The sequence below is a fragment of the Amblyomma mixtum genome, chromosome 9 (genome assembly GCF_055824585.1).
Source record: "Amblyomma mixtum isolate Tamu chromosome 9, ASM5582458v1, whole genome shotgun sequence".
In the NCBI taxonomy this organism is placed as follows: Eukaryota; Metazoa; Arthropoda; class Arachnida; order Ixodida; family Ixodidae; genus Amblyomma; species Amblyomma mixtum.
The window spans coordinates 64,121,562-64,136,565 of NC_143020.1; the positions used below are offsets into that span (position 1 = coordinate 64,121,562).

The 15,004-nt window shown below is 43.4% G+C and overlaps 1 protein-coding gene across 1 annotated transcript in view; it reads left to right on the forward strand.

The window, feature by feature from the left end:
• Positions 1–14,883, forward strand: part of LOC149329374 (uncharacterized) — a 66,414-nt gene extending 51,531 nt beyond the window's left edge. The window contains exons 5-6 of the mRNA XM_089560224.1: positions 11,526–11,579; positions 12,911–14,883. Of these exons, the coding sequence (XP_089416350.1) occupies positions 11,526–11,579; positions 12,911–13,632 (776 nt within the window). The 3' untranslated portion in view covers positions 13,633–14,883. The remainder of the gene's footprint in view (positions 1–11,525; positions 11,580–12,910) is intronic.
• The last annotated feature ends 121 nt before the right edge of the window (positions 14,884–15,004 follow it).

The window sequence follows — 15,004 nt, forward strand, 5'->3', positions numbered from 1 at the left end:
TCCTTCGATTTCTATGACGTGTTGTGTAATTTTTTTGTTCTACGTTTTCTTGGAGTCTGATGGCTCATTAGCCATTGTGTGTTTTTGTAAGAGTTCCTTGCAAGCTACACACTAGCCCTTCCAGGTTCTCAAAATGTCCTGCATTTCTTAGTTGTGGTAATGCCTCTTCTTCTAGCCATCATTTTATTTATTTAATATCTGCTTTTTTGTCTGCTTTTTGGCGTAATATTTTTGCTAGGGAGTTTCAGGTGAAAAGATTACATAAAAGTAAGGCAGGAGTCATTTCTGCATTGCAGTTGCATATCCAGTTTGAAATCAAAACTGAAGCATTCTTTTTCTGGCTGAGCAAATCCTATGTTACGTATTTCTCACGTCCTGAATTGAAAATACTGTATTGAACTTCTATTGGCTGGCTGTAATGCATCAATGTAGCCATATTTCTATGTTTAATCGTATTTTCAAAGGGTCAGTGGAGGAGATCTCATCCTGACCTACATAGAGTGTTGTCACATATCATGACAGCTACCATTAGGCCACAGCCACAAATGTAGTCATGTGGCATTAGAAGTAAAACTTTTTTTTTTGGCAAGGCATACGGTCACATTGTAAGCTGACAGTCGGTTGATGCCATGGCGAAAAAAACCCCAATGTTGGATGTGCTGCATTATCTTTGATGTCCGTACAGTCGAATATGTGGCCAGAAAGCATGACCACTTTTTGAGCTTCTTATCTCCTGCCTCCTTGGTAATCTGGTCATACTTTTCGTCCACGCATATGTTTGCATATAGAGGTCCGAATTAAGGCTCATGAACTCATGTTTTTTGTCTAACACTGTTTGGGTTACTTGGGCACTGTTTGGGCACTTGGATGCAAAAGTGGACAGCTTATGTACGTGTCACAATTATTATGCTGATTGCAAATCATTGTACTAATATGAACTCTCAGCAGCATGGAGGGACTGGAACAAAGCTACCGGCTCATTACTGCACCTGCACAAACTAGCAATGGGGATGAGACAAAATACCGTCTTCCTTGCTTCAGTTTAATCGTCTTCTTCGGTCGGCCACACACGTTGCCAAACTGCCTCACCCTCAAACATCCTTAATAGCGGCAATGAATCATTCCTCATCTCCGCTCTTATTAAACAAGGAGGCATAGAAACCTAAGTGTGCACCGTGGGTGCAAAAGCACAGATTGTAATATGTAATATGGTTGTAATATGAGCCTGTGCTTGGACTCCGGATCCGGCTCGATCACCACTCAGATGATCATCTGTATATGAGCCTGAGTGAGTCTGCTCATGAGTCAGTCTGCTGATCTAGGAGTGCATTGTACGTATTCAGTACTCAAAGCATGTAAACAATGCTGTTGTGGCCTTGGAGACTTCTCCTTATGCTACTATGCTCTGTTTCAAATTGAAGGCATAAATTATTAGGAGGACACAGAGTACATGCTCGAGGAAGAACTTCTGAATTCAGTCTACTGCTACGAACATATGGAGCACCTTACCTTCACTTGTGTGCATGTGCAAAGTTAGGTGAATGAGAATCCATCTGGCTGTGCTAAGGGAACTATCCAGAACAGGTGTGATAAAAATATCACACGTGACATCGCATTTTTGCTGGTAGGGAACATCAGTTTCAAAAATTTGTACTTGCAGTTTACACTACATTGCCATTGCACTTTTTTCCCTATCCATATGCTTTCTCATTTTGTGCCTGCAGAACAAAGATGACAGAATGTGTAGTCAGACGTGTATTTTGTGCCTTCTCATTTCTTTGTGCATTGCCATTTACACCACAGACCCCGCTGCTTGTGGCATTTGTGTTTGTTTTGTTGTGACACTTGCTTTTTCTCCGTTATTTTGCAGGCCGTTAGTGATAAGCCAATGTGCAAAAAGTTCCAGATGAAGAAACCTTCAGTACCATGCCTGCCAGCCTTCCATGACTCCATTGCGTGATGCTCATAACCTGGAAAATTGCATGTGCAATGACGCCAGTGCACTGTGTTTGCGTACAAAATGAGATTGAAGTGTTTTTAATAACTTTGCTTGAATTACAGGTATTTAAATAATAAGGAAAATGGGGACTGCCCTCAAAAGAAGAATTTTTTTTGTAAACTCATTTCGGAAATGATTATTTTCACAGGAATGGTAGTAGACTTGGGATGGAGATTGAAGGAGGAACTTACGGGAATAAAAATAGGCACGAAGTTCTTTCTTCTTCTTTGCTCCTGAATCTTGTGGCAGAAATCACTGGTGGGTAATGGTCGAACAGTTTAAATGGACACTGAGGAGAGCTCTATTAATATTTTTTTTATAGCAAAATCCGATAGTTCGGCATTTCATGGCTTTGTTGCCACTTGCCCGACAGCGAAAGATGCATTTATTTCTAAGAAATTTGGATTCGAAGTTGAAATAGTTTTTCCTGCCGCTCTGATTCAAACTTGGGATTCTGCTATGACGACACAGAACTAAGTGACGTGAAACATGACATTCACATGACGTAACGCAGACTCCGTGATTTCTGGCGGCCAGCAGTGCGGCCCAGCAGCAGCCGAAAAGAAAGCTACCGCCGGCCGCACGTTGAAGGCATCTATCGGCTATTGCGGCCTTCGCTTCGTTTACATTTGCACCGGCGTTTTGCCAGCGTTACAATGGATCCCGTTCTCGAAGTCGTCAACGAAGTTCTCGCAAATAGACGCCTTTAGCATACCGTGTACCTTGTTACCGTTAGCGGAATACCGGGAGCCCCCATACCGCTGAGAGCAAGCGCTGATTGGTCCCGGCGCTGCAGGAGCGCGCGTAGCTATCGGGTACGTGGCGCCATCTGGCGACGTCAAGGAGATTTGCGCATGCATTTGCTGCGCCTCAGTGATTCGTAGCTTCTCGTGTCCTAGTGTTGCTAGAACTATTGGTTCTAGCAACACTGTTTTGTCCTATGACGCCATGAAGCTTGTACTTGCGAGTTTGGCCTGTGGCGGCGATACCTGTATTTTGGTTCTTGCTCTTTTCTATGTTACAGGAGCTTTGTTGTCAGTATGAATGGCGTTTTTGTAATCAGGAGCTGGTATTCTGTCGATGCAAGTCAACTTAAATTTCTCCTCAGTGTCCCTTTAAATTGAGCTCTCAGTGGGATTCCCATATCAGCCGGGCTACTAACGGAACACCTGACCATTTACAGCAATGAGGGGAAGCCTGCAACGTGTGTACTCTTGCGGTGGGCAATTAGTAGCAGTAGCAGAATCACATTATTTGGTCACTCAGAGGCTGAATGGCCATGGGGCATTCCAGAAAACAATGGGTCAGATTGGTGCATGTTTTAGGGCAGTTACAACATTCAGGAGATGTTGCATATTTTTGTAATAATAGTCTGGGCCGGTTTCAGTAGGACATCACATCACATGTCACATGTCACTTGGTAACTTTGGGACACGGAGAATTGAAAAAAAAAAATAAAGTAAGCATCTGGTGTACACCTTTAACAAAGGAGGCCCATTGGCTCCAAAATATTATGCTCAATAAAAAAATACAAATGACAGAAAATGATGCCTCTATTTTTGGCGAAAAATTAGGTGAATGAGGTCCCATCCTGTTATTAAGAGATCAAAGCAAGATCACCTCTGAGGTGATGGTCATTGCGAAAACCATCTTGTGTGACATCGTATGAAAGCACAAAAGCATGCTGTTACTTGTGTGATTGTTCTGTTATGTGGATGAATTGATTTCTTCATTTATGCAATATTCTTTCGTTTTTGAATCAAAGCAGGAACATCAAAGATGAGGATTGCACGCGTCGGAACTTGTAGCGATTCGTGGCTCAGCGTTTGATGCCTCAATCTTTATCCTGATTCTTGTGCCTTATGAGATCGAATCTGTGAATGCTTGCTTATGTAATTCTTTGTAACTCCGCCACTTTTTACACGTGGTTGGGGCTTTGTGATGACTGTAGCTCTGCAAAACCTGTGCTGTATCTGTAGTGAATTTTGTATTCTATTCTATTTACCTCTGTTTACTGATTTTTGGGCATCCTTTTGGCTTTGCTGAAGAGTACACTATGATTCCTTGTGGTTTTTCATAAGTGAGTGGCGTCATTTTGTCATTACTGACTCTGTCCAAACTATATCCATTGCTGTGTTCATATAGCCCGCGTTTTGACATCGTCCATTTTGTTTTGAGGCTTTTTTAAGAGCAGGTTACAGTTGGCTGTATGGAGTACACTGTTACAATGTTTATTTTTGTTTTCTAGCAATACTTAAAATTGACCTACACATCTGCAATTCATTGTTTATGTATTTCATGTCATGATGATGGTAAGGGCTTTGATTTGTCTTTGCGGTGGAAATTGTTTTATTGTAGTGAGAAGGAATTTAAAAAAATTGGCCTGTGCTTTTTTTTAAGCTGTGTGCTCTAAAGATGCTATACACTGTTGCTTAGTGCAGGACCAGTTTTATCATTCAGACCCGCAGTGTTTGTTGTTTAGTTTTGCCCGATTGGTTCCCTTCCATCACAAAATGACCTTAAAATGAGTATAGTCTGCTATGATACAATTCATCATTGTCATCATCAGCTCTTGTGCTCGTTGCTGTTCGATGATTGCACCTCATCACCATGTTCCCAGGGATGGACTTCTTCACTGCCGTCCATGGTGTTAGAAAACCCGGTCACCATAAACCATATTTAGAGCAGCGCATTGAGAAACTCGTTCACAATAGTTTCTTCCCCTTTACCCCCCTGGTTTGTTGTCCCCCCAAAATTGGAGATGTCGGTGTTGCACGAGTAAATGTGGTATGCTCTAACTGCACTTAAGACAGTGTAGTGTGCAGTTTCGGATGTGCTTCTACTCAATGAATTGCACTCTTGGAGTTGGTGAAGGTGGAAAATCATGTTGGGCATATTGGCAACATTCAGGGGCAGCCGTAACCTGGGCGTTTTTACCAGTAGGTATGCTCTGAAAGTCTTTTTTTTTTCCTGGGTGCAGTATAAAGGGTATAAAAGGTTTATTAAAAAATTGAGTGCTCTGTCAATGTGTTGTGTCATTAGGAATAACTGCCACTCACTAGTTCTTAAGCCTGTGTAGGCAGACTTTTACTGTCCTTCCCTTGAAGCCTGAAATTGTGCAAGTTCATTCATCAATGCAATGGCTGTTGGCATGGTTCCAGTAGGTCGATAAATTTGTAGCCAATTCTCAATTTTTCAGGAGCGTAAATATCGTAATCATCTGCATGAAGAATTAAAAGTGAATAAAGTTTGCTCTGGAACTCGCTTCTTTCCAAGCTTGCCATATTCAGTTTACACAACCTGGGAAAACTTTTACGAGATTGTATTCCATATTCATTGTCTCATGCACGTAATGCCACATGAGCTGTTGCACATGTAATCTTTTCTCTTAGTGGATGTAATGTGGTTTTCGTATGCAGGCTTGAGCTCCAGGGACCACAAACATGGTGTACCTTCCCGGAATTTGTTATGGGTGGTTGTAATGCGTGAATATTGCCATATTTTAAGTTTGATCGTGCCTTCAAAGAGTCGCTGGAGGACATCTCATCGTGGCCTACATACTGTTGCCACATATCATGACAGCCGTCTTCCTAGCTTCAATGGAATCCCCTTCTTCAGTCGCCCGCAGACGTTACCAGACTGCCTCACCCTCAAACGTCCTTGATAGCTGCAGTAAATCATTCCTCTTCTCCGCTGTTAATAAACAAGGAGGCATGAAAATCTAAGCATGCACCGTCATTGCAAAAACACAGATCGTAATATGAGCGTGTGCTCTGACTCTGTTACAACTCTGACCATAATCTGAATGTGAATCCGGATCCGACTCACTCATCACTCAGATGATCTTCTGAATATGAGCCTGAGTGAGTCTCCTCATGAGTCAATCCACTGATCTAGAACTGCATTATAGGTATTCAATACACAAAGCATGTAAACAATGCTGATATGGCCTTTGGAGACTTATCCTTATGCTACGCGTTGTTTCAAATTGGAGGCATGAGGAGCAGTATTAGGATGACAGAGTACAGGCTCGAGGAAGAACCTAGTGCTACGAACATATGCAGAACTTTACCTTCACTAATAAGGGAGTAATAACTCATTGACGTCCACCCGAGCGCAGCCATACGGCTACAAAGCCATACGGCTTTGTAATTACTAATTACTCCCTTATTAGAAATCTACTCCACCTTGGGGGATTCCCCTAAACATTTGGTCAACACTGTTCCCACTTCGAGTTACTGATCAATTCGCTGTCGCCCTACCATGAGCTTGCCGTCCCGGTTAGCTCAGTTGGTAGAGCGACTGCTCCGGTGTAGCGGTGGTCCCGGGTTCGAACTCCGGACCAGGACGAATTTTTCTTTAACTACGAAGTTTCTGAGAAAGCTGTATAGCTTTTCTTTGTAGCCGTATGGCTGCGCTCGGGTGGACATCAATGAGTAATTACTCCCTTATTACAAATCTACTCCACCTTGGGGGATTCCCCTAAACATTTGGTCAACACTGTTCCCACTTTGAGTTATTGATCAATTCACTCTCGCCCTACCATAAGCTTGCCGTCCCGGTTAGCTTAGTTGGTAGAGCGACTGCTCCGGTGAAGCGGTGGTCAGAGGCTCGAACCCCGGACCAGGACGGATTTTTCTTTAACTACGAAGTTTCTCAAAGGCACACAGACCCCGCAGCTTGTGGCATTTGTGTTTGTTTTATAGTGACGCTCATTTGTTCTCCGTTACTTTTCAGGCCATTGTCGATAAGCCAATGTGTACAAGGTGCCAGAGGAAGATACCTACAATACCACACCTGACAACCTTGCATGACTCCATTGCATGATCCTCATAACCTGGAAAATTGCATGTGCAATGACCTCAGTGCACTGTGTCTACGTACAAAATTTGATGGAAGTGTTTTAATGGTTTTTCTTGAACTGTAGTGTTTTTATTGATTTTGCTTGAATTACAGGGATTTAAATGATTATGAAAATGGGGACCGTCCTGAAAACAAATTTTTTTAGTGAACTCGTTTTGAAAATATAATTCTTTCCCCAGGAATGACATTAGGCTTAGATGGAGAGGCAAAGAGGGAATAACGGCAATAAATATAGGCACCAAGTTCTTTTCTTCTTCTAAGCTCAGGGGTCATGTAGCAGGACTCACTGGCATGCAACGGTTGAACCGTATAAATTAAGCTTTCAATAGGAATCCCATTTTAGTCGCGGTACTAACAGAACACCCGACCACGTAGAGTTATGTGGTGAAGCCTGCAGTGTGTGTGCTCTTGTGGGCAATTAGTAGTCAAGGGCGTCCGCAGAATTTTTTGCAGGGGGGGGCCCCATTGGTTGTCGGCGCCGGAGTGGGGGGGGGGGGTATGTTCGTAGCATAAAGACACTATTTGCGGATTAAATTTATTTATTTATATATAACTAAAAAATAAGTGAAATACACACATGAAAAAAATACAAACAGCAAATTAAAGCACGTACGTAGAAAACCAGCGAAAAGGACGCATTCACAAGGAGGAGAAGTACACAGGACAACGCTGGAAACACAACTGAAAATTCTTTACTTGGTGGATTGCCAACATTAAAGCGTGGCTAGGAGAGATACATTGCTGTTTATCAACGAAGAAACATTTAAAATTAATAAAAAAATGCAAAAAGATACGATTACTTCGTGGAGAAGAGTGCTCAGTCTTGCTGCATGCATACGGGTTCTCGACTCACCCGGATTGATGACCAGCACACAGCACAATATGTTCACAAACACGCAACTACAGTCACTCAGTCAGTCTTCCTTGAACAGCAACTGTAGGCGCCTCGGATTTTTCTGGGCGAATTGCGTGATTACACGGGTGGTAAATTCATTTCTGTGCTTCATTACACGCTCTCGGTGCACACTCATCATACACATATTGATTGGAAAAACGGTTGAACGCGTGCGTTGAAAACAAAAGGTGACTATATATACAACGAAAACTTATTTACAAGATAAATGCACGCTCGCAGCTTCATACACCTCGCTCCATCTTGCGCTCGCGCATCCGCACAGTCGAGCAACCGCACGCACACTGCTCGCCGCTCGTCGTTTTCTCGTCCGCTGTCTTGGTTGTTCTCACCTTCGTTGACAACCGGCCACTAAAAGCACAGGCGCGCACACGTGCATGGCTTACTTGCCGCAATATCCCCGAATGCACACTTTGGGGGTGAAAGGAACGCCGCGCGACTTCCGAGGGGAATTGACACTCGCCACTCCGGTCGGAAAATTTGTTTTTGTGTTTTTATGGGTTTCAGAGCCCCTAAACGACTCAGGCTATTAGGGACGAAGTAGTACAGAGTTCCGGATAATGTCGACCACCTGGGTCTCTTTACCATCTGACATCGCACAGTACATGGGCGCTGTTGTGATTTGAGGCCCAGCCAGAGGTGACAGGCGAGCCATGCAGGCGCCATCGGGCTGCCTTGACCAAAGGCGCTGGTTTTCGGAGAAGACGCAAGGAACGCTGGTGTGGGGGCGCCTCTGGAGACTGCGTCGCCGTGAACAAAAGCAGATAATCATCTTTGCCGAAGATTTTGAAAGCGGCGCTTCTACCGAACTGCGCTCTCCCGTGGATCGGAGGAGACAGCGAGCGGCGGCGGCGCCAACTCATCGCCCGCTTGCCCCTGCGCAGCCCGACAAAGCGGGGGTGGACACGGCTGATTTGTCTTTCCCTCCTGAAGAATTCATCGGTGGCCGGCGTACGAACGTATCCTGATTATAGCGAGCGACGAAGGCGAAAACAAGGTGCACTGTCTGCCTCCCTGTCTTTCTCTCTCTAGAGATCAAAGAAACAGACACCCATCTCAAGACTACTCGAAACACATGCTCGCCGGTGCCGCTGTACTTCTGCAACAGGTCGCCCTTTAGTAGAGCTAACGATGGCGTGGTTTGAAAACGGCGGAACGACGCGCGCCCGTACGCGGCGCGTTTCGCAGATGTGACCCAAAGCGTGGAAGAGGGGCTGCTTTTACCCTTTTGGCTGAGCGCACCACCGCCCCTGGCGTGCGGCCATCACTCACGGTTCGAGTGAGTGATTTTCCAGGGGGGTGCAGCCGCCCACCCTTGCCCCCCCCCTCCGGACGCCCATGTTAGTAGTACTCATAGAATCATTAGTTGGTCACTCAGAGGCTGAATGGCCGTGGGGCATTCTAGAAGACAATGATTCAGATTGGAATATGTTTTAGGGCAGTTATAACATTCAGGAGATGTTGCATATTTTTGTAGGGAAGTCTGTGCAGGTGTCAGTAGGACATTGCATGTCACTTCGTCAAGTAACTTTGTGACACGGAGAATTGAAAAAAAAAAAGTAAGCATCTGGTGCGCACCTTTAATAAAGGAGGCCCATTGGTTCCAAAATATTATTTTCAATCAAAAATACAAAAGGCAGAAAATGATGCCATTCTTATTGGTGAGAAATGTGTTGAATCCTATCCCATCATGTTATTCTGAAATCAAAGCAAAGTCGTCTCTGAGGTGATGATCATTGTGAAAAACTTTGTGTGTGACATTGCGTGAAAGCACGAAATGCAGTTATGCCGGTACCTGCGTGATTGCTCTGTTATGTGCACGAATTAATTTTTTAATTTATACAAAAATCTTTTGCAATTGAAGCAGCAATATAAATGATCAAAACTGCATATATCGGAACTGTTAGCCTTTCATGCTTCTGTGTGTGACACATCAATCTTTATCCTGATTTTTGTGCTATATGAAATCGAATCTGTGAATGCTTGCTTACATAATTCGATATAACTCCACCATTTTGCACTACTGGTTGGGGCTTTGTGAAGACTGCAGCTTTACAATACCTGTGCTGTATTGTGTGGTGAATTTTATATTTTATTGTATTCGCTCTTTTCTGGTTTATGAACACCTTTTTGACTTTGCTGAAGAGTACACTATGATCAGTGTACTCTTAGCATTAGTGACTTTCCAGACTATAATCAATGCTGTGTTCATTTAGCGTGCATTTAACATCTTTCATTTCATTTTGAGGCCTTTTTAAGAGCAGGTTACATTTATCTGTATAGAGTATACTGTGACAATGTTTGTTTTAGTTTGCTAGCAAAACTGAATGTTGATCTGCACCTCTGGAATTCATCGTGTGTGGATTTGATGTTATGGTGTTGGTATGGGCTTTGATTTGTTTTTGAGCTGGAAATTGTGTTATTATAATGCAAAGCAATTTAAAAAAATTGGCCTTTGTTTTTGTTAAGCTTTGTGCTCTTGTGATGCTATACACTATTGCACAATGCAGTGCCAGTTTTACCATATTTACTGATCCGCAGTGTTTGTTTTTTAGTTTTCCCTGACTGGTTCCCTTGCATCACGAAATGTCTGTAAAATGAGTGTAGCGCTAGCTGTGATTTCTGCTCAGAATATTGCAATAACTGATCACAAGTCGCACTTTTATTCGCTGTTTCTCGCCACATTCACTCTCCCTGCAACGATGGTCTAGTCATTGGAGCATGCATCTCACATGTTGGATGTGCAGGGTTGGATTCCCTGCGCCACTGGGTACCCACCTGTGGTACAATACGCAAGCTTTCCTTCTGGCTTCTGTTGGGTGGAATGCTTGGAAATAAGCCTTTGAGTTCCCCTTGTGTTGACGAAAGTTCCTTGTGCCACGGTGCTCTTTGACCAAAGCCGCCCTTGCGTCATAAAATTTCATCGCTGTCATCATCAGCTCTCACTCTCGTTGCTGTCCAGTGAGCTCACCTCATCATCATGTTTGCAGGGATGGACTTCTTCACTGCCTTCCATGGTGTTAGAAAACCCGGTCACCTTAAACCTCATTTAGAGCAGTGCATTGAGAAACTCGTTCACGATAGTTCCTTCCTCTTTACCCCCCTGGTTTGTTGTCCCAAAATTGGAGATGTGGGTGTTGCACAAGTAAATGTGGTATGCTCTGACTGCACATAAGACAGAGTACAGTGTCAGATGTGCTTCTGCTCTATTAATTGCACTCTTATAGACAGTGGAGGCGGAACATCCTGTTGGGCATATTTTCAACACTCATGGGCAGCTTTAAACTGGGCGTTTTTACCAGTAGCCATTTTGTGGAAGTTTTTTTCTGCACAATACAGTTACCACAAATGGTTTGATAAAGAAATAGTGGCTGTATCAGTGTTTTTATCATTAAGCATGAATTAATTACACTCGTTACTTCTTAAGCCTGCGTAGGGAGACTTTTGCTGTCCTTCCTATGAAGCGAAAAATGGTGCAAGTTCATTCTTCAATGCAATGGCTGTTGGCTCGTTTCCAGTAGGCCTATAAATTTTTAGGCAGTTGTCAGGTTTCTGTGAGCATAAGTATTGTAGTTGTCTTCATGCAGAACTAAAACAAATGTTTGCTTTTCAACACACTTCTTTTCAAGCCGGACCTACACTACCTGGAAAATCTTTTTTGTTCCATTGTGTTCCATATTCACCGTGTCATGCATATAACACCACATCAGCTTAGTGTCTTAGTGGATGTAATCTGGTCTTCACATGCAGGCTTGCGCTCCAGGGACCACAAACGTGCTGTACCTTCTGGACATGACTCACCAGGTTAGAATCTACACTTTTTCTCCATATATGCTCTCCTGAAGGTTGTTTCTCAAAGAGCAGTTTGTAGGATACGGAAGGTTCAGTTTACGTAACTGTGGTGAATGATGGTGATATATGCCTTCGATTTTCTGGAAAGTATTTTTCTGTGATATTTTAACTCTAATCACTGAACTGTCACTGCTGTGAGTTCTGTTCATTGATGCAAGAAATTGCACAGGGGACCAAGGCTTCCTTAGGCTTTTGGCTTCTAGCCTTGGCCTACCTACACAGACCAAATGAAAGAAAAAAATGCCAGTGGGCTAAGCTTAGGCGACAGCTACTTGTTTAGCTATTGACCCTTTCTGGTCTAGTGTATTTTTTCCTGTGACTACTACACTGGTCAGCATTCTTTTGGGCCTTCTAGTGCACCGCAAAGAAAGTGACTGCCACATCAAGATTTGGTTATAGACACATATTTAAAGCATTATTGTTCAGCTTTGGTCGGGTTTCACCCGTACTTGTTTAGAGCGTGGTACCTCACAGGTGGAGGCCAGGCTTCCTCTTGCCAATCATAAAAAAAAACACCCTCTCTCGTCTGCCTCCTTTTACCATTCTCTCACTGCATACAGCTCACAATTCTTGTCGCAGGGGGCACATAGTTTTCTTTGTCACTAAAGACACCTTCTTTTCTACAAACTCATTTGACAACTGTCAATAACATTCGCCTACTGGAATGGAAGTCATGCAATGATTTTCTGGCACCATTTGTTGCCTTTAAAACCATGTCATCAATAAAATAATTTTGCGTCAGTGTGGGGAGCTATCCTCGCAAGGAAAGCCAAATAGTTAATTTGTGGGCTACAATAATTCTAACCAAACGGCGCGAAATTTTCCCTACAGAAACAGCAGGCAAAACTGTGTGTCAAGCCATGGCCTGAACTGACCAGACGTAAAATTTTCCGCAGTTGGGCACAGTGCGGCAGATGACTGGAAGGGTCAAGCCCACTTGGGTGGGCTTTGGGCGGTGTCTGTCACGATGCCAGTTTATGTAAGCGTAAGGGTCAAATGCAGCAACTTTGGATAGAGTACAACGGCTGCCGTATTTTTTTTAGCAGTGATGACATTTCTTGCAGCCTAAATGTTTTTTGCCTGAATGCAGAATTGACTGTAGAGACATGTTGTTTCAGGCATGAGTTCTCTTTGAGGCTGATCTGTTGAATGAAACTTTCGATAGACATCAACATCTTTTGATGAGTGTGTCTGCTGCGTTCAACATTTATTCCTAGTTCCAAGAGAACTGTGAATTGTTGGTTCTCTCAGTTTGTTTAAATTACTCTGCCTGTGCAACACAGGTTCAGTCGTCACGCAGAGCGACCATGACGCACCTGCTGTGGAAGATTCAACCAGTGAAAGGCACCCTGTGAGCCACTGCATGGAATCTACTCCTGGTATCGGTAACCGCCAGGGCAATCCCACAGGAAATAAGGTTCACAAATGCACCCACTGCAGCAAGGCATTCAAAAGAAGATACCATCTAGTTCAGCATCTCAGAGTCCATACAGGCGACCGCCCATACCATTGTAAGAACTGTGGAAAGAGCTTTGCACTAAGTTCCACCTTAAAGGCACATGAGCGCACTCACACAGGTGACCGCCCATACCACTGTGATGACTGTGGGAACAGCTTTGCAGTGAAGAATCACCTGGTAGTACACCAGCGCACTCACACAGGCGAACGTCCTTACCGTTGCGACCACTGTGGTAGCAGCTTTGCACAAAGGGCGAGTCTGGGGGTACATCAGCGCACTCATACAGGCGAACGTCCTTACCGTTGTGACCACTGTGGTAGCAGCTTTGCACACAGCAACAGCCTGGTGGCACACATCCGTACCCACACGGGTGAAAAGCCCTTTCAGTGCCAACTGTGCCCCATGGCCTTTGTAGTACATTCACGCCTTGTGACTCACGTTAGAACCCATAAGGGTGAAAAGCCCTACCAGTGTGACTTGTGCCAAAAGAGATTCAGTAAGAGGCAAAATTTGAACCACCACATGAAGGCTCTTCACCAAAAATAGCAGTTGTCCATAATGCCCCTGGTATATATGTTTTGCTAACTACCAATTTGCGCAGAAGCTAACAAGAATCTAGCTGACTACTCTGTGAATGTCAGTTTTGTTCCTTTTGGCAAACTTGTCTGAAAATGACATTTGTTGTTCCCTTAGATGAGACAGACGCTCGCTCCGAGTATTTCCTGATCACGGAGGGTGAGCCTGCAGTGCACGTAAACTTGCATAAATGGAAATAAGATCATGTTCATATCTGAATGGCATCACTTCGTTCTTAGGGGATTACATTCAAAAACCGTGTACCCAATATTATTCACTGGTGCTAGTTGTCACTCTGCCTCAATGAAGAGATGTGGGGGACTGGAAGGTCGCACAATAATTCATTTTATGCGTGCAGTCTGACTGGGATAATTTTTGGGAGCTTAATTATAATTTAGCTCATTAGTATCACTCTGTCTGGAACTGTTTTCATGATAACACAGGAAAACCTGCTCCTGTGAAAATTTTTGTTCGTTTATTCAAGCGGTGTTAGTGGTAGTGGTTGTCCAGCCTCAAAATGATGTGCCTTGCTTAAATTTACAGGTTTAACAGTAATTTGTTCTTTGTAATGAAAGCCAACAAAAGAGTTCACTAACATATGCATCACCATTTCTCAGACCACTGTCTCCGCTGAATATAAATGGCATAATATTTGTGGAGCATTTTTTCTGCACCATCTTTAATCTGTGTCGTCTGTCAGAATACCACCTGTTTGTGACCACTTCACATTGTGCTAGCTTCTTTGTTGTGTTGATGTTACTTGAAAAAGCCTTATCATTTTAAATAGGTGTTCATGATAACATGCTGCAAGGGTCATGGCTGCTGAAACAAAAAATACTGTGATTAGTGTCTGCGACAAACATTGCAATCTTGTACTGTATTGTAAACCTCGTAATTTGGGTCCATTGTGTGAAATTCCTTAGTGCACCTTAGTATTTTATTACAGTTGCCGTTACAAAATCTTCAATACATTCTGGCTCTTTGTGAAGCTCACTTGCTTGACATATTGTGCATTAAAATTGAAGAGCAGTGCAGTTCTTAAAAAGGGTTTTTTTTAATCTTATACTTCGAGCATCCTTGGAAGCCTTTGTGCCTTGCATCCCGGAAAGAATTGCTATCATCACTCTCTCTAGCACTCAGTGCTGTTCCCCACAACAAGGCAATTTTGTCTGATGGAATTGCATTGCCAGTGATGCATTATCGTGTGCTTGTTTTTTTAGTTGCTTTGAATAAAAGTTTAAACTTCTCATTTTACAACCACTGTGTATTCAGTACATAGACATGCCGTTGCACACAATCATTCTAATAAATATCGATGAGCAACCTTTTAAGTGAACTCAAA